This window comes from Phascolarctos cinereus, unplaced genomic scaffold, assembly GCF_003287225.1.
Source record: "Phascolarctos cinereus isolate Bilbo 61053 unplaced genomic scaffold, phaCin_HiC Scaffold_5;HRSCAF=322, whole genome shotgun sequence".
NCBI classification, from domain to species: Eukaryota; Metazoa; Chordata; class Mammalia; order Diprotodontia; family Phascolarctidae; genus Phascolarctos; species Phascolarctos cinereus.
This window is the reverse complement of record NW_027555958.1, coordinates 26,786,993-26,814,020: the sequence shown is the minus strand read 5'-3', so window position 1 is coordinate 26,814,020 and position 27,028 is coordinate 26,786,993. Positions and strand designations below refer to the sequence as shown.

Genomic DNA, 27,028 nt, shown 5'->3' with positions numbered 1-27,028 from the left:
AAAGGACACTTGCGTTGTTTAGAAGCTTAATTATGACTATTGTGAAATCATGTAATTAGACACTTAATTTCAGCAATCCAGCAGAGTTTATTGGCAGATACCAAAGAGTTGAAGATCAAAATGGCCCCCAAGTTAAATACCTCTTAGCTCTGTTTGAAGATGTTTGGGGTGCAAACTGTCAGGCAGAGAGACTTGAGGCTCCAGATACTCAGGAGCCAAAGAAGAGGAGATTAAGCTCGGAATTAATTAAATCCTCAGAATTCATTTTCATCTTTTAAAAGGCCTGATTTGGAGAAAATCCTGGGTCACTTTTTCTTGGCTACATAAATATATTCATTAGCATTCCCAAGAATCTTTAGCAAACCCTTTTTCCCCCTTCTGTATGAGCTGTTCTAATAACAGAGTGTGTTCACTTACCTGCTCCAAAGGCCCAGCGCAAGTGAAGTTTTCCACTTGGATATTTAAGACAAACATGCCATTTGGAAATAGTGTGTGATTGGTGAATGTAAAAGCCACAGAAGCTAGAAATAAATGTGTATGTAATGAGAGATCTAACAATTGAGATTCTATGGGAAAAAAAGGTTTGTACCTACTCAGAAAAATGGTGGTGATCACTACAGTTAAAAGCAAACAGATGTACCATGCACCAACAAAACATAGAACAGTAACTAGTGGTTAAATAGTTGTTGGTTATATATGCAGAAGGAAAACTTGCTGGTGAACAGCTTCAGTTACCGTCCAGTAAAGGGAGGTGGAGCCTCCAGTATGGAACACTTGGGCCATCAGCAATGCTAAGCCAGGAAAATAGATACAGTAGGGCATTAAAAAAAAGTCAAATGTCTCTGCAGGGAAAAAAAAATGGCACTTCTCTGTCTTGGGGAGACATTAGCAGGCTTGTAAATTAGAGTGAGACAGAAATGTGCAAGGGAAAAGAATTCTGATGAGGTTTATTTATCATCAGGATTTTTCATCCGTTCAGATTTACCTGACAGGAAAACCAGGCTCAAAGGTTTTGCAGACTAGGATAGCCAGCTAGCTAGTATAGATAGATAGCATTGAACACATAGATGTTATAGACATCAGTATAGATGTTATAGACAGATAACAGATATTATAGATAAATAAAACAAATAGCTATATAGATAGTATAGACAGATAAACATAATAGCATAGATAGCATAGATATTATAAATAGATAACAGATAACTAAATAGCTAGATAGTATAGACAGATAACATAGATAGCTATGTAGATATGGTATAGACAGATTACATAGCTAGCTATATAGATAGTATAGACTGATAACAAAGATAGCATAGATATTATAAGTAAATAACATAATATCTATGCTATTATAGATAACATAGCTAGCTATATAGATAGTAAGCATAGACAGATAATGTAGATATCAGATAGGATAGATGGATGGATGAAGCATTAGTTAAGCACTTCCTGTGTGCTAAGCTCTGGGGGAGACAAACCCCAGCAAGCAAAATGGTCCCTGCTCTCAGGGAGCTTAATTCTAATGGAGGAAGACAACATATAGAGAGAAGAGGGACAGGGGTGGGAGTAAGATGCATCAGCTATGTTATCCCCAGGATAGTAAGTGTGGTCAAAAAGTTAATTGATATTTTGAAGGGCCTGGAGAAGTTTTGAATTTCTACAAGGCATTTATGAGTCCTCTGATGTGAAGAGTTGAATTATCCCAAGCTGGAAGTTTAAACAAGTAAATAAACTATGTGGGGGGTGGGGAGATGAGTCGTGAAAATGGTGATCTTTCTTCACGCTTGAAAAACTAGGCTCCAGAGTTCTCTAGCAATTGTAAGTAAACCTTCCCAGTGTACAGTTCCTTGGAGGGATGCTTTGGGAGCTGTTTTCTGCACTGTAGGTTGTCCGTTTGTATTCATAATAAACACAAGCAATTTTTTTATTTGACTTTCAAATGGAGTGTATCAGAAAAGGAAAGCCGGCATGAAATGTAATAAAAGTTCATCTCTTGAATCTTAACTAACTCCTTCCAGAGACATCTCAAGTAGCCTCCAGCCCACAGGCTTTGTTGGACAGTGAAGTCAGTCCAGAGGTAGCACAGTGAGCAGCAGAGGAAGGCTGCTTAGTGACAGGACCCCCCTTGTCCTCTCATTCATGTTGGTGAACAGGTAGTGGGTGCCAAGAGGATGTCCTGGTATTGTGGAAAGGACACTGGCACAGGTGTCAGGGGTCCTGATGTGATATCTTGGATCTGCTCTTAATTCTTGTGTAACCTTGGCAAGGTCACTCAATTTCTCTGGGCCTCATTTTACTTATCTGTGACAGAAGAGGTTTAGAGGAGGTGCCCTGAAGGGCATTTCCAGCTGTAGCTCCTATACTGTATACAGGGCATTGGGCCAGACACTAGGGGACACAAATAGGATACAGTCCTTAGCCTTGAGGTATTCATGGTCTGGGAAGGAGGACATATGCTTAATTGACTAGCCAGATGGCTTGGTGAATAAAAGCAGTGGTCTGGGAGCAGTAAGAATCCAGCCCCAGACATTAACTTAGCTGCGTGATGGTAGAAAAGTAATTTACCCTCTTACCCTAGACCTGGCGCTGGAAGGTACCTTAATAGTCAGCTTGCCCCACTCCTGTGTGGTACAGATGAGGAACTCTGGCTCTGGGAGCAGAGCATCAGGAAAGGGGGTGTCTGAGGCAAGATTTGAACCCGGGCCTTCTGCCTTCAGAGCCTGGGCTTTTTCTGCTTCCACCCTCTTTATTTGTCCTCCTTCTTTTAGCATACTTTTCTTCTAACTTTTCAGCTGTCATTTAAAGAAAAACATTATGCACCCTTCCACTCTCTCCCTGCTTTTCTTCCCTCTTCTCTGATTGTCTTTCTTTTTTAAAATTTTATTTGGAAGGTCAAAGTCAACCATACCCATAGTTGATGAATACACAAATCATTCTGGAGATGTGCCTCGATCAAAGACAAGGAAAGTGGTTAGTTTTTGACCTATTTGAGTATAAAAGAAACAGCCTCATTGACTTACAAAGCCCCCAATTAGGCCTAGAAGCTCCATAGAAGTATCTGCTTCCTCAGTCTCTAATTAAACCAGGTTTTTCTCAAGCACTAGCACTCAAGATAAAATGTTTCTCAAGCAGTTTTTTATTGTTTTTATTTAATTATAGGTGTTGTAGCAGTCTCCATTGTATTTTTTTTTGTTGTGCATGTATAATATTTTGACTACGTTATGGGTTCAATAGGCCTTCGTGGTCTAGCAGGGCTGCTAAACCACAGTAAATTATATAATTCATATGGGAGAGGACGTTCTGAATTCCAAACAGTAGACTGATAACTCCAAACAAACATTTAGAACACCGCCTGTGTGTCAGTCTGGGCGGGGCTGTCTCTCCTGACAATCTCTCCACTCTAGGGGTGGGGGTTGGGGGGGCATTTCTCTTGGATGGGGAAGGGTTGAGACAACCGCTGTTATTGACCTTGAGGCTCTTTTAGGCAAATCTTTGCTCAGCTGGGATGTTCTGGGACATACTCTCTTCACAGTTTAGAAAACAGTAGCTCCTTGGTATTACTATTATTGTTTTTGTTTTTATTGCAGAAATGAACCTAATCTTAACACGTTTGAACAATTTGATCATTGCCCAGAGAAATGATAATAATCCAGTGATGGGATAAAAATCTCCTGGTTATGGGACAAATATCCCAAAGTACATTGAATGAAATGCCCCGATGGAGTTTCAGAAACAATAAACGTGTAATGAACCTCTCATTAAAAGCTGTCTAGACTCATTGGCTCCCATTCCTCTCCCCCCACTTTTCAATCCCTTTGCATCCTGGTGCCCGGCTTCATCAGTCAACTCAACCTGCACGCTCTAGTTATGAATGCGAATCTCTTAATTGCTAACCTCGGTGGCCCTTCTTGAACTCTCTGTGGCATTTGACACTATTGATCACTCTCTCTTCTGTCTTTTGTTTTCTCACCCGCCTGCTTCTCCGTCTCCTTTGGGTGTACCATCATCCCTGTCTCTCCCCTTGTATGAGAGTGTGTTTAACGCTAGGCTTCTTTGTCGTCCTTCTTGACGGTATTTCTTAGTGATGTCATCAGTTCCCATTGGTTCAGCTGTCCCCTCCGTGGAGAATACTTCCAGGCCTGTATTTCTAACCCTAGCCTCACTCCGGCCAACTGCTTCTTCATATCACCAACTGAATGTCCTGTGGGTATTGAAATCCAGTGTATGTAAAGCAGAACTCTGAGTCTTCTCCTTCCCTCCCCTCCAGAGCGCCCCCGAGCCCTCCCCACTGCCTGCTGTCGCATCATTGTCCTTCTAGGTCGCCCAGGTTGGAAACTTGAGAATCGTCTTCAATTCTTCCTTCTTCCCCAGTCCCCACAGCCAACCAGTTGCTGAATCTTTTTCCTTAAACTAAAAGGCTCCCCGGATGATGGAGGGGCAGGAGGGGGAGGCAGGAGGCAGACAGAAATAAACATTCAGTGTGTCTAGCCTTTAAAGTGTCTGTCCCAAAGAGAGCCATGAAGTTGGCAAACAGACTTGAAGTTTCATGGTTCTCTGGTGAACTGAACCTAAACCCAGGCACCTCCGAAGGATCTGACAAAGGATTATTTCCTTGTTACTTCCAGTCATTTATTTAAGTAGACATAAGCCTCCTTGAAGTGAAATCAGAGAAAGGAGAACAACATTAGCTCAGCAAGAAGTGAGGCGAAGCGAGTGGACTCAGGAGGGGCAGCTGGCAGGCCTGCATTGACCACGAAATCTTCTGAGCTCCCAGCGGGCGGGAGGAATAAGCTATAAAATCTCAGTCACGTGGTCGCAGCCCCCAAGAAAAGATGGAGTGGACCATCTCGCCGAGAGTCTGCATTTGTACCTCACTGCCTTCCTTCCTCCCTGTCTGCACATTTTCCCAGGAAGGGTCCCCTACCACCCTCTACTCCCCCTCCCGCCCTCAGAGCTGAGGCATGCCTTCCCTGAGTGGTCACTCCAGCCAGTGCATAGTCTCTGAACGTCTGTGGCCACAAGTCCAGTGTTTCTTTTGGAGAAGCCCCTAAACATGAGGCTTTTAATATTAATGTGGTTTACTTGTTCAAAGTGAAGCCACTGTTCAGAGTGGGACTTCCTAACTGTTTTTGTTTCACGGACCCCTTTGGCAGATAGGCTGGGGAGGCCTCTGGACCCCTCCCCAGAATCATGGCTTTAAATGCATAAAATCAAATAACAAAGGAAACAAAGATGTAATTTTTTTTTCCCATTCAAGTTCATGGACTTCTTGAAAATTCTCCATGGTTCCCAAGTGATTCATAGACTTTGTTAAGAACTCTTGCTCTAGAGGGTTTTTGGATTTCATGAAGTCCAGGAAGCCTCCTGATTAGGGCAGGAAAGGTAACATGTCCTGGTTACTGTCAAAGAGAGCTCAGAGGCTGTGAGAAAAGATGTGACTCAGCCTGACATACTTACTAAGTGATGCCCGGGTGTCTGTCCTCACATTCCACTGGACAAGGAATTTACAAAGCAAGTGGACACGAGAGCCATCCCAGTGTCCTGGAGCTTCCTCTGCTTCCTGCCCTTCACACTCAGAGTTCTGAGAGAGTGACCACTGACCTGCTGCTCCTGGAGGTCAGACTCCCAGCCACCCTCCCTTAGGAGGTGCTGGAAAGACATTTTCCTATGTCAATCCTCAACCCAATGGCAAGGAGGTGAGACAGCTGTGGGGTGGTAGTGGTGGGGGCTTCAACTCAGCAGAAAAGATCTCCCTGTGGGGCGCCCCCTCCACCCTGTGACACTCATGTTTCTCATATTGGAAATAACAGGTTTTGGATGTTTAAAAAGAAACTCCTTTAGGGTGGGGTGGGGGTGGGACATCATGTTTTCAGGCCCAATTGACCAGCGCCAGGTCTATGCTGAAGTTTTCTTCAAATGGATTTATTTCTACTTCTTTCCTTCTTCCAGTATTATCTGTGTCAGCCTGTGAGCTCTTCTTTTCTCTAGAGCTGTGGGCAATTTGAGAAGCCCTCCTCTTGGTATCTTTGGGAGTCCCACATGAGCCCTAAGAATCACTCTCTCCAGAACTCATGCTGGGGATCCAGACGGCTCTTTTCCACATCAGCATTATAATCCAAGAGCAAGGCTGCCTCAGTGCTGGGGCCCCTGCAACTGTCCCCAGTGTGCAGCCCCTGCTGAATGGTGGGTCCTCAGGAGCTCAGGCGGGCAGGGGTTTATGGAATGGTCTGGTCTGTTCCTGCCTCCTCAGCATCCCGTGTATCTCCTTGCTTCTTTATGACCACCAGCCAGCTTTCAGCTGGTTCACTGTCATAGCCTCCCAGTTGGTGTCTCCAGGCCAAGCCTCTCTCCCATCAGCCCATTCTCCGCTGCTGCCAAATTGAGGTTCCCAAAGGCCGAGTTTGGCCATGTCACTTCTTGGCAAGGTCTGCTGCGGTTGTCTATAGTGCCTGTTATATCATAGACACCTAACAAATGCTGGTTGATCCAATCGATTCGTTAGCTCGCTTTCGTCTCTGAAATAAAATGCAAACTCCTCTGCTAGGTGTTTAAAGCTTTTCATCATCCGGCTTCAGCTTTCCTTTCTAGGCTGATTGCTTACTGCTGTCCTTCATTCTGTCAGTCACATATGCATTTGTTAAGTGCCTACTGTGTGTCAGACACTGACTGTGCTGGGAGGTGGAGATATAAAGACAAAAACGGGTCCTTGTCCTCAAGAACCGTACATTCTAATGATAATAATAGTGACAGTGATGATGATGATGATGATGATGGTGATGAGAACTCACACATATTGTGTGCTAGGCGCTGTGCTATCACAAATATCACAATTTTCCTTTGCATCTCCCAACAACCCAGGAAGTTAGGTGCCAGGATGATCCCTGTTTTACAGTTGAGGAAATGGAGGCAAATAGAGGTTAAGTGACCTGCCCAAGGTCAAACTGCTAGTAAGTGTCAAAAGCTGGATTTGAATTCAAGCTTTCCTGACTCCAGGCCTGGTGCTCTGTCCATTATACCACCAGGTGAATGAGTAAATGAGAAAGTAGTTTTCAATACTTGTTATGGACAAAGCACTGTGCTCAACACTAGAGATACAAGAAGAAAAGCAAGGCAGTCTCCTCTCGTAAGGAGCTCTCTTGTTCTGATGAGGATGGCAGCGTACCGAGGAAGGTTTGGCTGCGCATCACGTGGCAAAGCCCTAGGGGGCTTGGGGGGTAGCGGCAGAGCAAACGGTCATGGGGGAAGTCACGTGTTGATGTGTGAGTAAATACAAGATATAGACACAGTAATTGGGTGAGGCAGAGGCACCCTTAGCTGGGGGTGGGCATTGGGAAAAGCCAGCTGAGATGAGCTTTGACGGGAGCTAGGGATCCTGAGAGACAGCCAGGCCTGGTGGGGTGGAGGTGGAGGTGGAGGTGGGGGACAGACAGCCTGTGCGGTGTCATGGGGGCAGGAGATGGAAGGAGGTGTGTGAGACAGCAGATAGGCCGGTGTGGGGATCCATGGAAGCTCTTTGAGTAGCGAGTGACGTGGTCAGATCTATGCTTTAGAAAATCACTTTGGCTCTTGTGTGAAAGAAGGACTGGAATGAGGCAGGGAGGCCAGCTAGGAGGCCACTGCCAAAGTCCATGAGATGTCATGAGGGCTGGAACCATGGTGGCAGCTGGGGAGTGCAGAGAAGGAGAAGGAGATGAGAGACAAGAGACGTGGAGAGAATGGACGAGACTTGGTGACTGATTGGCTTTAGGGATTGAGGAGAATGAGTTACTGAGGATGGCCCTGAGGCCTGGAACCCGGTGACTGCAAGGATAGGGTTTCCCTCAGTAGATAGAGGAAAGGTCTTTTGGGGAAAATAATGAATTCAGTTTTGGCCATTGAGGTTGAGATGCCCAGGGGGCAATCCAGTGAGAGATGTCCAACATTTTGCTTATGTATGGGCTTAGGAAGACTGGAGCTTGGATCTGAGAGTCTAAAGACAATAAATGTATATGTATGGCATATTTGTATATGCATATACATGTATGTGTATACACACATGCATGCATGCATGTACATATGTATGGGAATCACCTTTAAAGAGATGACAGTTGAACCTGTGGAAACTGTTAACATTACCAGGGGAGAGATGGAAGGAGAGAGGACAAGAGGGCCAGTACTGAACCTTTGGGGAACACACCAAAGCGTGTCTGGGTGCCATTCCTATAGAAGACAGAGATGATGATCCCGCAAGGGAGACTGAGAAGGGAGTCCTCTGCCTCCTGGCACCATGGCGTGCTTGCTGTTCCGCATGTACAAGAACACATCTCTCATCTCCACACCTTTGCAGAGGCCATGAGCCCATAGAATGCCCTGGAGTCCCTGGCCGACTTCCAGGCTCAGCATAGATGTCCTCCTCCTCCTCCAGGAGGTCTATTCTGATCTCTGGCTGCTCGTGGGCTCTCCTTCTCTCCCCATCCCCAGATCACTGAGTGGAGACACTGTGGAATGGGGGGAGCCCAGAAGACCCCCGACTCTCTCTGCTTGTGAAACCCTGGGCAAGTCACCCAGTCTCCTAAGTGTTGTAGGCAACTTCCTAAGCCCGTTAATTTCGGGAAAGCGGCTACGTACACATTGGCAGATGGAATTTTCTCATCTCAGTTAAATCACAAGTGCTGTCTGTCCGGATCCCTTATTTTACCCTCACTGATTTGTGTTCGTCAGTTCTTTACGCTGTCAATCAGTCAATACACAGGAAGCACCTACTCTGTGCTAGGCACTGTGCTAAGCACTAAAATGCCATCTCCTTGAGGACAAGTACTGATTTGTGTCCCCAGGCCCATCTTTGTGCCTGTCACTTAATAAATGCTTGTCAAACAAATGAATGGATCTGGTTAATTAAAGTAATTACAAGGTGCGTTTACACCCTTAGACAAGGCAATGACTGATTTTGCTTTTTCCGTCAATCTCCAGTAACTTTATTGTTATTATTTTTGTATTGTCTTCGTGACACCATTGTACTGTCAGCATCGCTGATGCGTGCATCCTTCAGATCCTTGCTGCACATCCCAGTTCTGTCACTCTGGGCAGTCTCTAACCTTGGTGGCTTTTTGGAGGGATAAAGGATCTTCATGTACTGTGTTGGTTTGAGCATAGCTCACAGATCCATTCCTCTCCTCCAAGGCCTTACTGAAGATTATAATGTGTTGTTTTTCAGTATATGTGTGTGTGTGTGTGTGTGTGTGTGTGTGTGTGTGTGTGTATGTGCATCTGCAGCTGCCTTTCAGACATCTTCAACAGGATGTCCAGTAGACCATCCTAAACTCAACATGTCCAAAGCTGAACTCATTGTCTTTTCCCCAAACCCTCCCCCCTTCTCTGTTACTGTAGGAAGCAACACTGTCCTCCCAATTCCTCAGGCTCAAAACTTAGCAGTCACCAGGATTCCTCATTATCTCCCCTCATCCCCCGCCCATGTCCAAGCTGTTGCCAAGGCCTGCTGATCTCACCTCTGCAACATCTCTTGGACATCTGCCTTCTGTCCTCTGACAATACCACCACCTGGTGCAGACCCTCGTCGCCTCATAGCCCGCTGGTGGGTCTGCCTGCCCCGAGTCCCTCCCAGCTCCAATCCGTCCTTCATTTGTCCACTAAAGTGATTTTCCTGAAGCGCAGTTCTGACCCTGTCACTTTCTGCTCAGGAAGCTCCAGTGGCTCCCTGCTGCCTGCAGGATCTAGTATCGAGTGCTCTGTTTGGCATTCAAAGGCCTTCCTTGCCTCTTCCCAGTCTTTTCACCCCTTACTCCCAGACGTGTACTCTTTGATTCAATGACACTGGCTTCTTGGCTGCAGACAAGACCCTCCATCTCTTGGCTCTGGGAATTTTCTCTGGCTGTTCCCCATACCTGGAACACTCTCCCTCCTCCACTCTGACCACTGCCCTCCCTGGATTCCTTTAAGTCCCAACTAAAGTCTCACCTTCTACAGGAGGCCTTCCCCAACCACTCTTCATTTTAATGCCTTCCTGCCTTACTTCCTTCCTATTTATGCTGTACGTGACTTGCTTTGTATATATTTATTTGCATGTTGTCTCCACCATTAGATTGTAAGCTCCTTGAGGGCAGACTGTCTTTTGCCTCTTTTTGTATCCCCAGTGCCTGACACATAGTAGGCACTTAATAAATGTGTGTGTGTGTGTGTGTGTGGGTGTGTGTGTTCCTTTCCAAGAGATTTCTTTTCAGAGGCAAGGCCTATATTCCTAAGGCCTTTATCATGACTAATTCTAATTCATACAGGTGTTAGAAAACCAGATTTTCAGCTGATTTCTAGTCTTTTGAATGGCTGAGAAATGCTAACTATTCCCATGGAATTTCAGATTAGACTGGTAGAGAGGATCAGCTTCTTTTGTTCAAGGGGCCAGTGGCTCAATACTGAAAAAGTGTGTTGAGTTGGGCATTTTTCACTGACAGAATAATGAAGTCAGCCCCCCCCCCCCTTCTCCATCAGACTATGAAGAAAAACCAAGACAATTTTTTTAGGTCATCCCAGGAGGCCCTTGATCTCCACAGTCAGTTTTAGTTACAAGGCCAAATAAAATAGATGGAGCCCAGAATCGTGAATTCCTAATAGAGTCATTCTCAGGCAGTGACAGTGAAAATGATCTCTGGACCTTCATCTCCTGAAGCAAGGTGATTTGCCAGCCACTCAGAAGGTTGTAACATTGAGTTTCCTGTTTGTAGGAAGACGTTACTGTGCCTATCACACTTTTAAGTACCAACTAGAAGATGCAAATATGACAGTCTCCTTTATGGATAAATAGCTTCATTGAGACTTGGCTTGTTGTTGGGGTTTCACAGATTAAAAAATTCCAGGTCCTCATAATAACCCTCTCTAACTTAGATACTACAGAATTTTCCACCCTGATATTTTAAAACACTGTATGACTTTAACGAATGTTTTATTGAGGGGGCAGCTAGGTGGTGCCGTGGATAGAGCACCGGCCCTAAAGTCAGGAGGACCTGAGTTCAAATCCAGCCTCAGACCAAACACTTGATGCTTACTAGCTGTGTGATCTTGGGCAAGTCACGTAACCCCAATTGCCTTAAAAAAATGTTTTGTTGAGTTGAATTTGATTAAATTGAATAAATACCTAGAACCTTCAAAAAGTGTGATGAGTGATAGAGATTCAAAGTCAAAAATAAAATTGTCCCTGCCCTCGGTAGCTTACATTCAACTGGTGAGGAGTAGCATAGAGTGTCCAGAGTCATTGCATCAGCATTATTGAATTTTAAGGTTTGAAGGAAGTCAGGGGCCACCTAGTCCAATCCAGACCCCAAATGAATCCCTGCTCTGACATATTGGACAAGGGGTTGGCCATTGACATTTCTGCTCTGAGAACTCGCCCCATCCAGAGGAAGGCCATCCCACTTTGGGACAGCTCTAGTCCTGAAGAGTTTTCTTCCCTGAAATCGAGCTCTTCAAGCCTTCGCTTTGTCTCTGCAGCTACCACACGTTGCTCCTGGCTCTGCTGTCTGTCTTTCACATTACAGCCATTCATGCTGGAACACAACTGTTGTGTCCCTCCCTTCCTCCTTGTCTTTTTTTATTTACGCTAAACCTCTTCCCTAGGTCTTTCAATCAAACCTCAAGTGTTATGGACTCAAGGCCTTCTGCCATCCTGATTGACAGATGCTAGAGAGGATCCAGAAGAATGCAATGTTCTTCCCAAACTAAGGTGCCCAGAAATGAACGTGAGCCTGCAGATGTGGTCTGACCAGGGTAGGGCCCAGGAGGATCATCACCTCCTTACTCTGGGAAGCTCTGCCTGTCTTACTGAAGCTTACCCTCTGATTGGCTTGTGTGGTCTCTACCTCACTCATTGAGCTTGCAGCTTCCAAAGCTTCCAGATCCTTGTCAGGCATGCCTCTCCCACTGATGACTGTGAGGATCGGGTTAGATCTGAGAGTCTGAAGACAATAAATGTATATACACATACATATACATGTATATCTGGATATATATGCGTGAGGATGATTATTTGAGCCCAAGTGTATGACTTTACTTTTGTCTCTATTGAATTTCGTCTTGATAGATTCATCACAGAGCTGTCAGAATATTTTTGGGTCCTTATTCTTCTGCCTAGCTTGGTATTATCTTCTAAATCGATAAACAGGCCATTTCTGCCTTTATCTAGAAAACATTAGGCGGTGCAGAGCCAAGCAAGATCTCTGGGGCCCTCCACTAGAAACCTTCTGCCATATTGATACTGAAGACAGAATCTGGTCCCTCAGTCAGTTTCAAAAATAAGGAATTATATTATTATCTATCTGGTCCAAAAGTATGACATATTTTGTTAAATGCTTCACCGAAGTCTGAGTAAATTGTATCTAGTACTTCAGTAACATCACAAAAGAAAATAAATGAGTCTGTCATGACTTGTCTGTTTTTTAATAGTATTTTATTTTTTTCCAATTATGTGTAGAGACAGTTTTTAATATTCATTTTTAAAAGTTTTGAGTTCCAAATTATTCCCATCTCTTTCTCCCCTCTTCCCTCCCTAAGATGGCAAGCAAGCTGATTTAGGTAATGTATGTGCAGTCATGTAAGACATTTCCATGTATTGTGAAAGAAGAAACAGACCAGAGAAAAGAACCATGAAAAAAATAAAGTGAAAATAGTCTGACTTTTCTTGATGAAGCCAGGCTGGCTCTTTGTCCAGTGTCAGCCTGAAGGCAGGAGTGGACAGTGGACAGAGTGTGGTCTTCAGATTAATCCTAGTGCTAAGAGGAGCCTTTATTTGTGGGGTTTTAAAGTTTGCAAAGTGCTTTACATATATTCTCTCACATTTGAGGGGATTTGATCCTCATGACGGTCCTGGAAAGTTGGTGCTATTATTAGCCTTATTTTACAGATGAGGAAACTGAGGCAGAGATTGAGCGACTTGCCCAGGGTCACATAGAAAGTCTGAGGTAGGATTTGCACTCAGATCTTCTGGCTGTGCATCCACTAAAAGAATTTCAAGTCCTTTCGTATATATTAGCTGAAATATGCTTTGGCAGCGTGGGGCCCTTCACTGGCCCAACCAGCATGAAAGCATTTTCAGGCAGGCCTCGTTCTTTAGCTCCTAGAGCCGTGATTGCAGTTTTGCTTGCTTAAAGAATGCTAAGATGGACCCATTTATTTTCCCTTAAATGGCTTTTTTTTAAAAGGTAGTTAGAGCAGTGGAATCCCTCTGTAATGATCATATCAGGGGTGTCTCAGTCCCACCATGGAGGCTAAGCTGTCTGCTCAGGCTTTTCCTGCACATAATTATTGTGTTCTGCAGGCTGTGATTTGACTTTCAGGATGCCTCCAAAGGTAGAATAAGAGGCACCCCTCCCCCCAACCCTGGACTCCACCGTGTCTTTCCCACATTAAACCCTGTTGGTCATCACCCTTTATGTCTGCTATTCCTCTACGGTAGATTTCTTAAAGTAACAGTGGTCAGCGCTGCAATCACGTGGCTTCATGTAGAGTTTAAAGCCGTTTCAGCAAATCAGTTCTTACCAGGAGTCCCTGTATGACAGGTTACATGGATAATTCAGTCATTGTAAGTGATATTTAAATCCAAGTGAAGTACATTTTTATTACAGTGCACTTGACATTATCAACATATCAACAGATCATTTCCTGAAGCTTCCTCTCCACTTGGGGGGTGAAATCCACACGGCTTTTTTTTTTAGCTTTTCTGCTTTTGTTCGCCATAGGTCAGAGCAATTTTGATTTATGGTATTGTTTTTTTCTTTTATCATTCCATGTAGAACTTGGTTTAATGATTTTATAATCAGTAGATTAGGAATGAAGAGACCATTCCTTGTTCAATATAATGAACATGGTAGGCTGTGGTTTATTTTTAGCGGAGCAGTAAAAGCCAGTTCGCTTTCAAAGAACGGGCATCTTTTTGCATAGCCATCTGGATCAATGCAAGCCAGACAGCTCAGGTCTCCACCTCAAACCCGATCTGACCATATGTCAGGATAATGGCGCTGTGAAGCCAGCCTTTGTAGGCATTCTTAATCAGTGCCACTCTGAGACTGCCCAACCAATGCATCTTTCCATCTTTGCTTGCTTCATAAAGATAAGGAAAGCATGTCTGCACTAGGTTTGGAGAGATTGGGCTTCCACAATATTTTTTTCAGGGGTAATTCAGCTGAGGTATCCCTTATTATAAGAAACCTTGGTTTGTAAGATTATACCTGGATGTTATTTTTGAAGCAGGGAACAAATTCGGAATCTCTTACCTCATGAAATGTTTGGGTCACCTTGGGCTTGGCATCAGCCTGTTTGGACAGAGGATAAACTAAAAATAGGTTCAAGAATGATGCTTTCATAGTCAGTGCTCCTTTGCAGATAGCAGACAAGACAATTAGTAGCAGAAGGAAGGGGAGGCCTCCTGTCGCATCACAAGATATTTTGAGTGTAGACTACAGTCTTACTTTTGTGTTTCTTCAAGCCGAGTAACTAACCAAATGGGACCCGATGACACTCTATGCAGACACCATTGCAGAGCAAATCATTGTCATATGGCTTCTTATAACTCTTCACCTTCTTTATAGACTTACCTCTTTTCTGTTTTTTCTATTGAGAAACCATCATTCTCTTCCTAGTCCTGGTGGACCTGTCCAGGTGCTGAGTCCTACAGGTCCTAAAATATCTGAAATAAATAAATAATAAATAAATAAAATATCTGAAATTAGAGGCAACACAGAGTAGCATTGGACTCGGAGGGAGGAAGATCTGGGTTCAGATGCTGCATCAGTCCCTTAGTGGATGCGTGACCTTGGGAAAGTCCCTGAATCTCTCTGGGCCTCACTTTTCTCATCTGTCAAATGAGGGGGTTTGGATTAATGGCCTATGAGGTCCCTTTCAACTCAGTGTGATCCCATGATCTCTTGCATCCATCCCCTCCTTTCCACTCTTAATCATAGCTTCTTCAGGCTCTTGCTGCCTCTTCTATGGTCCTCTTACTCTTCTTCTGATCGCTAAGATCCCTCCATTCCAAAATGCCCTGTACAGTGCTGCCACTGGTTTCTTCCCGGGGCTCTGCTCTCACTACTCTTTTCTCTAGGCTAATTATTTCACTTCGTTGCCCCCACGTTTTTCAGTGGTTTTCCAAGGGATCTTGACCTGGGGAGTTTCATGTGCCAAGTTTCTATGAAGAAGATGGAGGAAAGGTAATTATGGATGAGGTGGCACAAGGGCAAGATGGAGGAGGACAGGCTTTTTTGGGCTCTGGAGGGGATGCTTAGAGATCCTCCAGTCTTAGAAGCCACTGAAGGAGAAAAGCCCTGGAGTCAGCCTTCATGGCTGAATTCTAAGAATTAGTATTTGCTTGGTGCCTACTGTGTGCCAGGCCCTGTGACAAATGCTTTACAAAGATTCTTTTCTTTGGTCTAGCGTTAGAAGTTGTAGGTTGGTAGAGTGGAAGGAGCTGTGGATTTGGAGACAGGACCAGAGTGCAAATCCTAGGTCTAATTTCTGCCTACGTGTAGCTCTGGGGCAAATCACTTCCTCCCTTGGAGCCTTAGTTTCCTTGTTTGTAAAATGAGAGGTTTGGGCTGGATAATTTCCAGGATCCGTTCCAGCTCTGATATGCAGTGATCTTTGCCAACTCATCTCCTCAGCCTGATGGTCTTAGCGTGAGCCTGCCTTTCCAGCCTGGCCTCCTACAATTTTGTTCATGTGTTTCACATTTCAGCATTCTTGTGGTTAGAGAGGCAGCCTTAGAGTCAGCTAGTCCTGGATTGAAGTCCTTCTTCTGACATACAGTCCATTTTACGGATGAAGAAATTTTGTCCCATACACATAGTAGGTACTCAGTAATTGTTTTAAAAACTGATTGCATTGAATGAGTGCCATAGAACCTGAGTTGATCTTTAGTGCCTCTTCTGAGTAGTCCAGCTGCTTTGTTTTAGAGATGAGAAAACAGGTTCAGAGAGGTGATGATTTACTTGGAATTCAATGCCTGCATCTGGAACTAGAACCCAAGAGTGGTGAAACAGCCTGAGCAGAGGCCAGGGGGTATTTACAGGTGAGAAAGCCCAAGATGTGTTTGAACAACAGAGAGTAAACCAGTTCTAGGGAAAGTTTCGGTAAAGAGGGAAGTTCATTATAAAGCTACAAAAATGAGACGGTGGAAAGCATTGGAGGTGAGATCTTACGTGGCGACTTTGGAAGCTTCTGAGCTCTAACGTGATATTAGTATGGTGTCATTCCTTTATGGTCGGCTGTTTTTAAGTATGTAATTAAGTTTGACATTGGCCTAGGCGCTCCTGTAAATTTCAGCTTATGGGCCTGTTGAAGGAGAGACCAGATTCCTGCAAGAGACTTTTTTTGTCGATAGTTTTCCTCTGCACCTCAATTCTCTGAGGGAGGCTAAAAACCCACACACTTTATTTCTTCTCTGTCTGTGAAAGATGGCCCTGGATGTGCTGAGAATGTGCGGTAGCAGCAACTGTCACAATGAAATTTCAGTTTAATGAAAGCATCTTGACAGAGCTATTGAATTTACATTAATTGGATTTGACCAGTATGGAAATTGATAGAGGGGGGAAAAAATTCATTTCTGTCTTTATGTATTTTAAAGGAAGTGCATTGAAATGTATCAGCAGACATACTGGTTATTGACTTTATTGGCCTAATTAATTAATTTGGTTTTAAGAAGTTGAGGCATGTCTAAAGCTAATGTGCTGCATCCACTAAACTATTGATCCTTAGGAATTAATCAACTTTCTAAAGACTTGGTAAATTCCCGTTTGTCTCCTTTCATTATTTCAGTAAGTCTCTGAAGTTTTGAAATGCTGTGATTTACACAAGTATTCTAGCAATGATCTTATCTGCATATGAGATCCATATGTATCTTGGTGTTGGTTTTAAAAAAAATCTTTCCTGATTCCTTGTAGTCAAGAATTAAGAAACTTGATTCAGTCATCTTGTACTTCTCCCAGATTTTACCTTTTGTGTGAGTGAGAGTTGAGTGGCATCACTTAGAACTCTAATTTTTAAAATTATTTTTAATTAGAATTTTTAATTCTGATTTTAGTAGAGTTGGGTCAAATCTCTGAGACAAGAAAAAGTGTTCTGAATAACATGATAAAAAATTATCTCTCCCACTTCAAGGTTTCCAACTAATCTAAGTGCATTTATTTTTTCTCCTCATGTTTCTATTTAGTCTCATGATCAGTCATCACCATTTATTGTGTCTCTGTGCCTCTACTAGGTACCGGGGTGGGGGTGGGGGTGGGGAGGTAGCCAGAAAGGAAAAGTCAAACACAGGCTCTCTGTGATTTCAGTGGGTAAGTGTTCCAGGAGACATGCAGCGGGTAACTGGAATGTTAGGGCAGTCAGGTGGCATGGTGGATAGAGCACCAGACTTGGAGTCAGGAAGACTCATCTTTCTGAGTTTCAAATCTGGCCTCAGACACTTACTAACTGTGTGACCCTGGGCAAGTTACGTAACCCTGTTGGCCTCAGTTTCCTCATGTGTCAAATGAGCTGGAGAAGGAAATGGCAAACTACTCCAGTTGTCTTTGCCAAGAAAACCCCAAATGGGGTCATGGGGAGTCAGACATGACTGAAATGACTGAACAATAACAACAAAATAGAATGTTAGAAGATCATTCTCATTTCTGAAAGCAAAGAAAGTAAATTTCCTGTTAAAAATGACTTCCCATGGGGCAGCTAGGTGGCGCAGTGGATAGATCACTGGCCCTGGAGTCAGGAGGACCTGAGTTCAAATCTGGCCTCACACACATACCACTTACTAGCTGTGTGACCCTGGGCAAGTCATTTAACCCCAATGCCTAACCCCCCCCCCAAAAAAAAATTTTAAAAATGACTTCCCAGAACAGCCTTGTTTAGAAATTTCTACCATCAGAATCCACAAAATTGTGATGAGAGGAGGAGAAGGGTGGGAGGGAAGGGAATAGCCATTTATATGGGGCTTCCTGTGTGCCCTGTGTGCCAGGGCTGAGTGCTTTTTACAAATACTATGTCATTTGATTGTGAAAGCGCTTCAGAACATTTTGTAGCTGGTGAAATATGCCAAGAATTTGTGATTCCATCAGTGTGGAAACTCCTTCCACTAATAACTTCTCTCTTTTTTTTATTTTGCTTTTTGGTGAGGCAGTTGGGGTCAAGTGACTTGCCCAGGGTCACAGAGCTAGTGTTAAGTGTCTGAGGTTGGATTTGAACTCAGGTCCTCCTGACTCCAAGGCCAGAGCTCTATTCGCTGCGCCACCTAGCTGCCCCCTAACACTTTCTCTTTATGCATCCGTTGGCATCTGGAGTGTCTGAGAGATGCTTGAAGGACACACAGGTTAAGGAACTTGCCTAGGGTCACACAACTAGAAAGCATCTGAGCTAAGATTTGCTGCCTAGCAGCCTGTCTACCATATCTCTTCACACACTGCCTTATTAGCTGGTGAAATGCCCACCAGCAAATCATGGAATTGTTCACATTGATTGTGGAAATCAGTAGACCCCAGACCTGGTCTGAGTGAGGTTTTCTTTTATTCCCCCCTTCCCTTTGAAATACATTGGTTGTTCAAAGAGCTTACTAGGAGAAGCCTCAGTGGGGTGAGTTTGACTGTCTAGTGAAGTTTCTACCAGAGCTGTTGCTTTGTATGTGTGGAGGCTGTAGCTCAAGACATTGGGGTCTGCTGTTGAAAACTGGCTGGTTGCAGGAGCAGGCGAACCTCGCTCTGGAGTTTTAGGAATTTGAGTTCCGAGCTCCTGGGAGCTTTTCTGTGGCCTGACTTCAGAGAGAGGTGAGGTGGGGCGTGGTGGGGAGGAAAGAACACTAGATGGGGATACAGAGCCTGCTGCTTTTTACTCAGGACCTCAGCTCCCTCATCTGTAAAATAGGGGGTGGGGGTTGGATAAGATGACCTTGAAGGTCCCTTCTAAGGATAAATTCTCTCCTCCTGTGCTGGTCTCCAGGACGTAGTCTGGAGAGAGTCTGGAGAACTTCAGAGGTCCAGGAATGGTGAACTTTGGGGACTGTCTGCTGGGAAAGCATGGCTTAAGGGCCTAGAATTGTTGTCCCTGTGGTGTGCCTTCTCAGGCAGCCCTGCACCATGGCCTCTGTGTTAAAAGGCCGCCGGAAGCGACACGAGGGAGCACGTGCACAAATGAATGGTGGTTACCCCAGTGCTATTAGCACAGCGAATGCACCAACAGATGCTCCACGGGCTCTGAGCCTGTGTAACACGTGCCCCAGAGGTGCATCTGAAAGGGGACAAAGTTTGTCGGGAATTGATGTTCTGACAGTAATTATTGAGACCGCCAGCCCCCACACCAGCTTATCTCCATGTGTTCATCTTCTATTAGATTGCATGCTCCTGGAGGGCAGAGACTGTCTTGTTTGTTTGCCTTTGTGTCTCCAGCACTTGGAACAGTGCCTGGCATGTAATGCGTGCTGAATAAATGCATTTTCATTCATTCATTCATTCATTCATTCATTCATTCATTCTTTCATTCAGTCTTTCATTCCCCCTCTCTTTAAATGTAGCATTCTCTTAGTGTGGTGGTGGTATGAACCTCTTTTGTTCTTTCTCTCTAAGCACAGAATCAGAATGATGGGACTGAAATCCAGTCCTGCCATTTTTAGCACATTTTACTTTTGGCTTCATGGGGTATTCACCCACGGCCACGGCCACCAGATGACACCCACTTCACAAAAACATTGTGCTTGGTGCTTTGGGTGAGAAGCTGAGTCCAAGAATTGATTTCCTCTAGTATTATCGTGTTCTTGGGGACACTGCCCTCCCCCAAGTAGAGCACAGTGCATTCCAATAAATACTTATTAAGTGTTTCCTTGCTGGTGTAGGGGGGTATTCCAGTGTTCCATTCAGTTCTGATGTGGGTCCACCCTTGAGTGATGTAGCTTGGAGCCTATCCATGCCTGCTACTCTGGTGTGACTCTCGTTCATGATTCCCATAAATCTCCTCATCTGCCCATCATTCTTGGGGCGTCCCCTCATCCTCTTGACATTTACAATACAAACTCTGCCCATGGATTATCACTGTCTCTTTTCTTATGTGATTGGCCCATCTCTTTTTCTAGTCATAAATATCTTTACCCACACCTTTAATGCTGCCTCTGGTGTGATTCCTCATTTATAATGTTTTGTAACCTGCTCATCCCTCCCATGAGCCTCCCCTTTGCCTTTTGGATGATCTTTAACTTATTTGGATCCTCTAGTCTTCTCTAACTAGCACCTATATAACAGCACTGGATGAGTATTTATGTCAAAAGAAGGTTTTTTGTTTCAGGTAGAAGCTCGTTTTCATTAAACCTGTTATCACTAGAAGAACTATGCCATTTCCCTAAAGGTAATCTAGCCTGTTCTTGTCCTGTTCAGTTTTACTCCCCATTCATCGTCCATCTTCAGTGTCTGTCCAACATACAGCTCCTGATGCACCAGCTTTTTGGGCTTTCCATCCAATTGTGTTTCATAATATGGACAACCAGTGTTCTTCATCCTCTTGGTTTTTCCTGTGTGGATGGTTAGACTTAGGAACGATTGTGAATCTTGTTTTGGAGGTTCCAGGCTTGATGCAGTTGTCTCAGTATCATCCAGAGACAAGAGGAGATACAAGATTTCACCATCCATAGAGATTCCCTTGGTTGGTGTAAAGAGTGTCTGTTAAAATATCACTTTCATTTTTGGTTGTGTTATTTCATGTATTCCATGTCCAGGGTCTTCTGATTTTTTTTTCTTGGAAAAAGTATTTCTATATAGGCAGGAGACTTCTGCGTATTCTATGAGCCTGTCTCCTTTCTTACTGAGTGTTTGGGGTGCAAAGGCAAGGCTGAAATGGCTCCTGCCCTCCTGGTGCTTACACATGTCAGGGAGTGTTTATTATTTTTCTAATAATCAACAGCTTTGTTAATCATTCAAGAATGAATTATGGAAAAAGTACTGGCTTGGGAGTCAGAAAACCTGGAATCAAAGAACCAGGGTTCAGTCCTTGCCTCTAACCTTGACTGGGAACGTGACCTTGGGCACATCACCTCACTGCTCTGCATTTCAGGTTGAAGGGCTTGGGTTAGATGACCTCTGCGGTCCTTTCCAACATTAGACAGAGGAGCCTATGATCATCTTTATTTTGAACTCTGTACTCAGCCTCCCCTGTCATGGTGGCTGGTGGTGGCGAGGACCTGTGGCAAGAATGCATCTCCCTGTTTTATCCTGGCTTGATATTAATTCTCAGAGGACTGCCAAACAAAGTGATTTCTTTTGTTGCATTTTTTTTCAAAGGAAAATGTATGATTTTCACATATGCATTGTATTAAAAGAAAGCCTGGAAGGTGGTGTTTTGTACAATAAACAGGTGGGATCTTGCATTCTCTGCACCGTTCAGTTAGTTATGTGACTGTAAAGTTGTGGTCTGCTATAGAATATTGTTTGCAGAAGCCTGCCTGTTTCCTCCTAACATGAATTTTTCAAGGATGTCTTCAGTGTGTGTATAGATTATTATCACAAAAACTTAACAGAGATGGAAAAGTCAGTGTGTGGGTTGGGTAGTTAGAGATATCTTATAGTCAGTCTTGTAACATTTTGCAGATGCAGTTGTCTTCCAAATCACGATTGCCTTTGGCTTTTCTATCTGTCTCTCTAGTTGGCATGTATTTCAGGGGTTTGCTGACCAGTGTGGTTTCTAGGTTCTTTTGAGCTGCTCATTATGGCAATTTATTTGCATCCATTAAACTTCCTTGGGAAATTGTTATAATCCGTGTCGATCCCTATTTCCCATCCATGTCCCAGTTTTTAGCACCTACAGCTCATTTAAATAGTTCATGTTGGAGTAGTTTTAATTGTATGCCATATTTTTTTCCCTCATAATTCTTACAGTTTTATGTTAATTTTGAATCTTTGCTTTAACAATCTGTGATCTGACTGCACAGTGACAGCCAATTTGTGAGTGGCACCCCAACAGCAATTTTCCCCTGTCTGTTAAAATATCACTTTCATTTTTGGTTGTGTTATTTCATGTATTCCATGTCCAGGGTCTCCTGATTTTTTTTTTCTTGGAGAAAGTATTTCTATATAGGCAGGAGACTTCTGCGTATTCTGTGAGCCTGTCTCCTTTCCTACTGAGTGTTTGGGGTGCAAAGGCAAGGAATGGCTCCTGCCCTCCTGGTGCTTACACATGTCAGGGAGCATTTATTATTTTTCTAATAATCAACAGCTTTGTTAATCATTAAAGAATGAAGTATGGAAAGAACACTGACTTGGGAGTCAGAAAACCTGGTTTAAACTGCACTTTGACACTCCCCAAGTGACCTCGGGTGAATCACTGTCTCTGGGACTCAGTTTCCTCATCTGCGAAATAAGAGGGTTAGACCAGCCAACTTATTAGGTTCCTTCTTGCTCAAGAACCATGGTCCTGCATATCTTTAAGAAAATTCCCAGGGCAGCTAGGTGGTGCAGTGGATAGAGCACCAGGCCTGGATTCAGGCATACCTGAGTTCAAATCCGGCCGCAGACACATAACACTTAACTAGCTGTGTGACCCTGGGCAAGTCACTTAATCCCCATTGCCTAGCCAAAAAAAAAAAAAGGAAGAAAGAAAGAAAGAAAGAAAGAAAAAAAATTGCCAAGGAAAAATTCTACTGACATTAGATTAAGCTTAATCTTTATAGTGACGTGGCAATTATAATAATATAGTTCATTGCAAAAAAGAAGTTCCTAGCCTGGTGCCACAGACCTTGAGAATTAGGATCTGTGGATCAGTTTCAGGGGGTTCATGAACTTGGATGAGGAAGAAATACATCTTTATTTCCATATAATTAGTTTTCTTTGTAATCCTATGCATTTTATTTTATGCATTGAAAAACACTTTAGGCTTCATACGACTACACAAAAAAGGTGAAAAATCTCAGATTTAGAGTCTTTCAGTGACTGTGCTGAATTTTTTCCACCTGTAAGATGGAATAAGACATTGTTTCCCTTTAAGAGTCATCTGCTTGTGAGTTTGAAAGGATCTCCGGAGATCACTAAGCAGGACTGTTTCCAAACCATGCCCCTCTCCCCTCACCTCCAAACAGGAATTTATTCAGTTATAACAAATACATACGTACATACATATATATAACAAATATATGTGTGTGTATGTGTATATATATATACATACACACACACACACACACACACATATATATATGTTATATAACACAAATTTGTTGAGAAACTATTGAATGTTCCATGTATTGTGGAATAATGACTCATAATCCTTTGAGTATTACATGAAATATTACTGTGCATTGAGATTCTCAGATGAAAGATGTGATGGCTATTGGAATGATGCTCTGTATTCTTATAAGTAAGGGGTGTGAAGTGTGGGATAACTTTGACATGTAACCCCTCAGATATCCAGCTCATGGAAAGCGTTGTTTTATGGAGCAAAGAACAGTGGACTGACTAGGGAGGAATCATGAGATGTAGCCACTGGTCCTGGCTCCGTCACTGAGTGGCTATATGACCTTCAGTGCTTATCAGTCCTCAACGAAGGACTGGACTAAAGTCTCTTCCAGTTCTGTGTTGCATTCTGGGCTGGTCCATGATGGCGGTTGGTTCCCAGCTCTCACCCTCCATGCTCTTATGTCTCCGTAGGGTGTGACCTACTGCGGAGAAAGCTCTGCCAGCAACCTCACCATGGCCAACGTGCCTTGGCATGAGGAGGTGATACGCTTCGTGGAAGAGCTTGTGGATCTGCTCCCCAACTACGAAATCGCTTGTGAGCACGAACACTCCAATTGCCTCCTGATCGCGCACACCAAGGTAAGGACAGCTGGAGAGCGCCCTCCCTTTGGTGCCTGCTCTTCTCCTCCTGCACCAGGGATGCCTGATGCTCCTTTTCTTGCTCCTTTTCTACAACTCATCTTTGTGATTTTGCAGACTTCCTTCTAGTGACCTTGTCAGCCGGGCTGCTCCATGCCTGTCCGCACCATTCTCTCCTTTTTGAGCCGTCGCCAGGGTGCCCCTGCACTCGCTGGAGTGCAATCTGGAAGACCACCGCATGCTCAGAAGCTGCCCTTGTCATCCCCTCTAGTCCCTGGCCTGATGTGAGGGAGAACAACTCAGCAGTCGTAAACAGCTCTGTGATGAGAGTTTCTACCTGTCAGAAGAAAATGAAAGCGCTTATCATAGGCCAGGTTGCTTAGAATTCCTGGGGCCCAGAGCGTTTTGCCAGGTGATTCTGCCCTCTCCTTTTTGACCTCGCCACTGTTGGAGAGGGCTAATGCCCAGATGTAGTCTTTCTTCCACAAACAATGCCTTTCTTCCCTTTTAAAATTTAAGCCAGTAATAATGATGACTGTCAGCCTGAATCAGAAGGCCAGTGTTAGAGTTGTCATCCAAATGATTGTCTTGGTTCTTTCTTTAAGCTCGTCAGAGTTCAGCAGGCCCATGTGTCCTCTTCTCCATGAATAGACAGTTTCTGTGCAAGATAAAATTCTGCTCCTGTTAAACACAGAAAGCCCTCTGCTTGAACAAGCAGATAGCAGCATCCGAGCTGCCTCCAGAGCCACTTCTCTAGGGAATGGCGCCACTTCTCTAGGGAATGGCCTGAAACAAAAGCCCAGTGCTTGGATTCTGATTTCACAGCCTTCTGGCTATGGGAGTACACGCGTCGCAGCCTCCTCCCTTTAGAAGGGGGCTGCCTGGTCTTCGTCTGCTCAAGCACTTCAGACTGCTCTGTGATCACACCTGCGTTTTCTTTGAAACAAAGGTATCTTATAAATGCCAAAAGATAATTGAAATATAAATGAACAGCCGTGGGGATGGTTAATGTGCCAAACAGTTAAGCTGTTGTAAATGCTTTTTTAAAAATTGTATTGAATTTTCCAGTTTCTCAGTGTCATTTCCTTAGGTGAAGTCACTGACGTCATTTAAAAAAAAGTGCTTTTGTCATTAACCCTTGGGCTTTAGTAGATGATGAGGAAGCACCCCCCTCCCCCTTTTCCCCCGCTGTAGGACCCTTCTGGATTTGTCTTTAGCCGATTAGAAATGGGAAACAGACAACAGAAATGACATCGACACTGATTATAATGATTTTATGAAATGTTTAACCAATATACCACAATTAGAAGCCCAGAGGAGCCCAGAAAGCACCTCAGTCAGCCAACATCTGACTTACTTGTGAGATGGAAAAGAGCTGCTTGTAAAAGGCAGCACCCAGGCCAGAATGTGAGTTTGACTGTTGAGCCTCGTGAATCAAGGTGATGGATCATTTTGAACAGCATTGGTAATCTCATAATGTAGGTCAGAGAAAGCTTAGCAAGGCATCTGTACAGTTAAAGGCATTCCAAGGGCAGTCACAAACTGCTTTCTCTGCGTCAAGGACAGTAGAGCCGCCACACTTGGGCCCCACCAGGGCAGTCCTGAGCGTGGTCTTGAGGAGGCAGGAATGTTGCTCAGGAGATCAAAGACGGGACAAGCAGCTGGCTTGATCAGGCGTATTGTATAGAGGAGGCCCGAGCTGGAGGACTCATGAGTTCTCTCCAGGGATGCAGATTGCAGCCCATCTGTGCCTGCCTCGCTTGGGTGGACTCTCACCCAGTTCTTCCCCAAGTTTGCCACAGCAGCTCCATCCAGCAAGCTGGAGAACACCCTCTTTTCTCCCGATGTCATGAAGGTACTTGCAGAGCACCCAGATATCCCTGCCTCCCTCACCCTCGCCAGAGGACCAGTCCAGTGTCTCTTCCTGTCACGCAGTTCCTTCTTGGCCTCCTTTACTCCTTTTTCTGGAGGTTCTCGTTGGCCGAATGTTCCAGCCTGCCCACCCCACCGTGCACCTCTGGAACTGAATTGAATTTGGACAAGACTGACCCAGGCGACTCACTTAGAAAACAAAACAAGACAGTCTTTTTTTTAAGTGTAAAATCGTGTGGTGCAGACTCAAAGAGGCACAGCAGCTTAGCACAAGGAAGACTGAAGGGGAGTGAAAGGCTCCTGTAGGAAGTGCTGCTTGTTTGGGTGGAAGAGAGCTGGGAGGCCGCTTCTGGAGGGGGTGGTGTGGATGGGACGAGCACAGGCATCCCAGGGAAACAGGACGAAGAGGTGAGTGAGGCTGGGGAGGGGCGAGGAAACTGACTAGGGCCGAAGCTGTTCTTGGTGGGAAGGGGAGATTCCAGGGGAGCAGACCATGGAGGCCTTGACAAAGTGGAGGTGCTTCTCCTGGTTCTGCCAGAGAGACCCCAGGCCTGTTGTAGGTTTGTGATCGGAAGAGCGGCTGGTGTGACTGGGGCTGCCACTTCACATTTCTGGGTCTCAGTTTCCTCTTTTGTAAAAATAGCAGTAGACTAAGTGATTTCTGAAATCCTTTCCAGCTCTGAGTCTGTGATCGTCTAATGAGAGTCTTTGTTTTAGGAATATTAGTGTGGATTGGGGAGCAAAGAGAGTCATATCCAGGGTGCTAACCAGGAACTGGTTGTCACTCTGAGGTCCTGGGTAGCCAGGCTTGGGTACCATGGGAATGGAGAAGAAATTAAATGTTCTTTAAAATAACAGCAAATTGTCTTTTCTAGTGTTTTATAAAGCACTTTCCTCACGATAGCCCTGTGAGTCAGGGCATGCAAATATTCTCTCCATTTTAGAGACAGGTAAACTGAGGCTCAGCAAGACCTTGCCCTACTAGGTGCTGAGCTCAGGACCTGAACCCAGTTGTCTGAGTATCAAGCCCAGTGTTCTTTCCAACACCAGGCTCTGTCTCAGAGGAAGAATTGGGAGGATTTGGGGACTGACTGACCAGAGTGTAGGAGTTCCTAAAGTGTTTTGTGTTACAGCCCCCTTTGGCAGACCCTTCCTTGGGACAATGCTTTTCAGTGTGTAAAATAAAATATACTGGATTACATAGGAGACCAAAAATCATATTGAAATAAAGATCTGATTTTCCCTATCCAAGTTCATAAACCCCCTGAAATCTATCCATGGACCAACCCTCAGTTGGGGGTGGCCTGTGTACCCTGGGGTTGAGAACCTGTGTTACAGTGAGGAATAACTGG

The 27,028-nt window shown here is 44.4% G+C and overlaps 1 protein-coding gene across 1 annotated transcript in view; it reads left to right on the top strand.

Moving 5' to 3' along the window:
• LOC110222093 (S-adenosyl-L-methionine-dependent tRNA 4-demethylwyosine synthase TYW1) overlaps positions 1 to 27,028 on the top strand; it is a 244,141-nt gene that overhangs the window by 197,989 nt on the left and 19,124 nt on the right. The window contains 1 exon segment of the mRNA XM_078154729.1: positions 23,637 to 23,804. Within this exon segment, the coding sequence (XP_078010855.1) occupies positions 23,637 to 23,804 (168 nt within the window).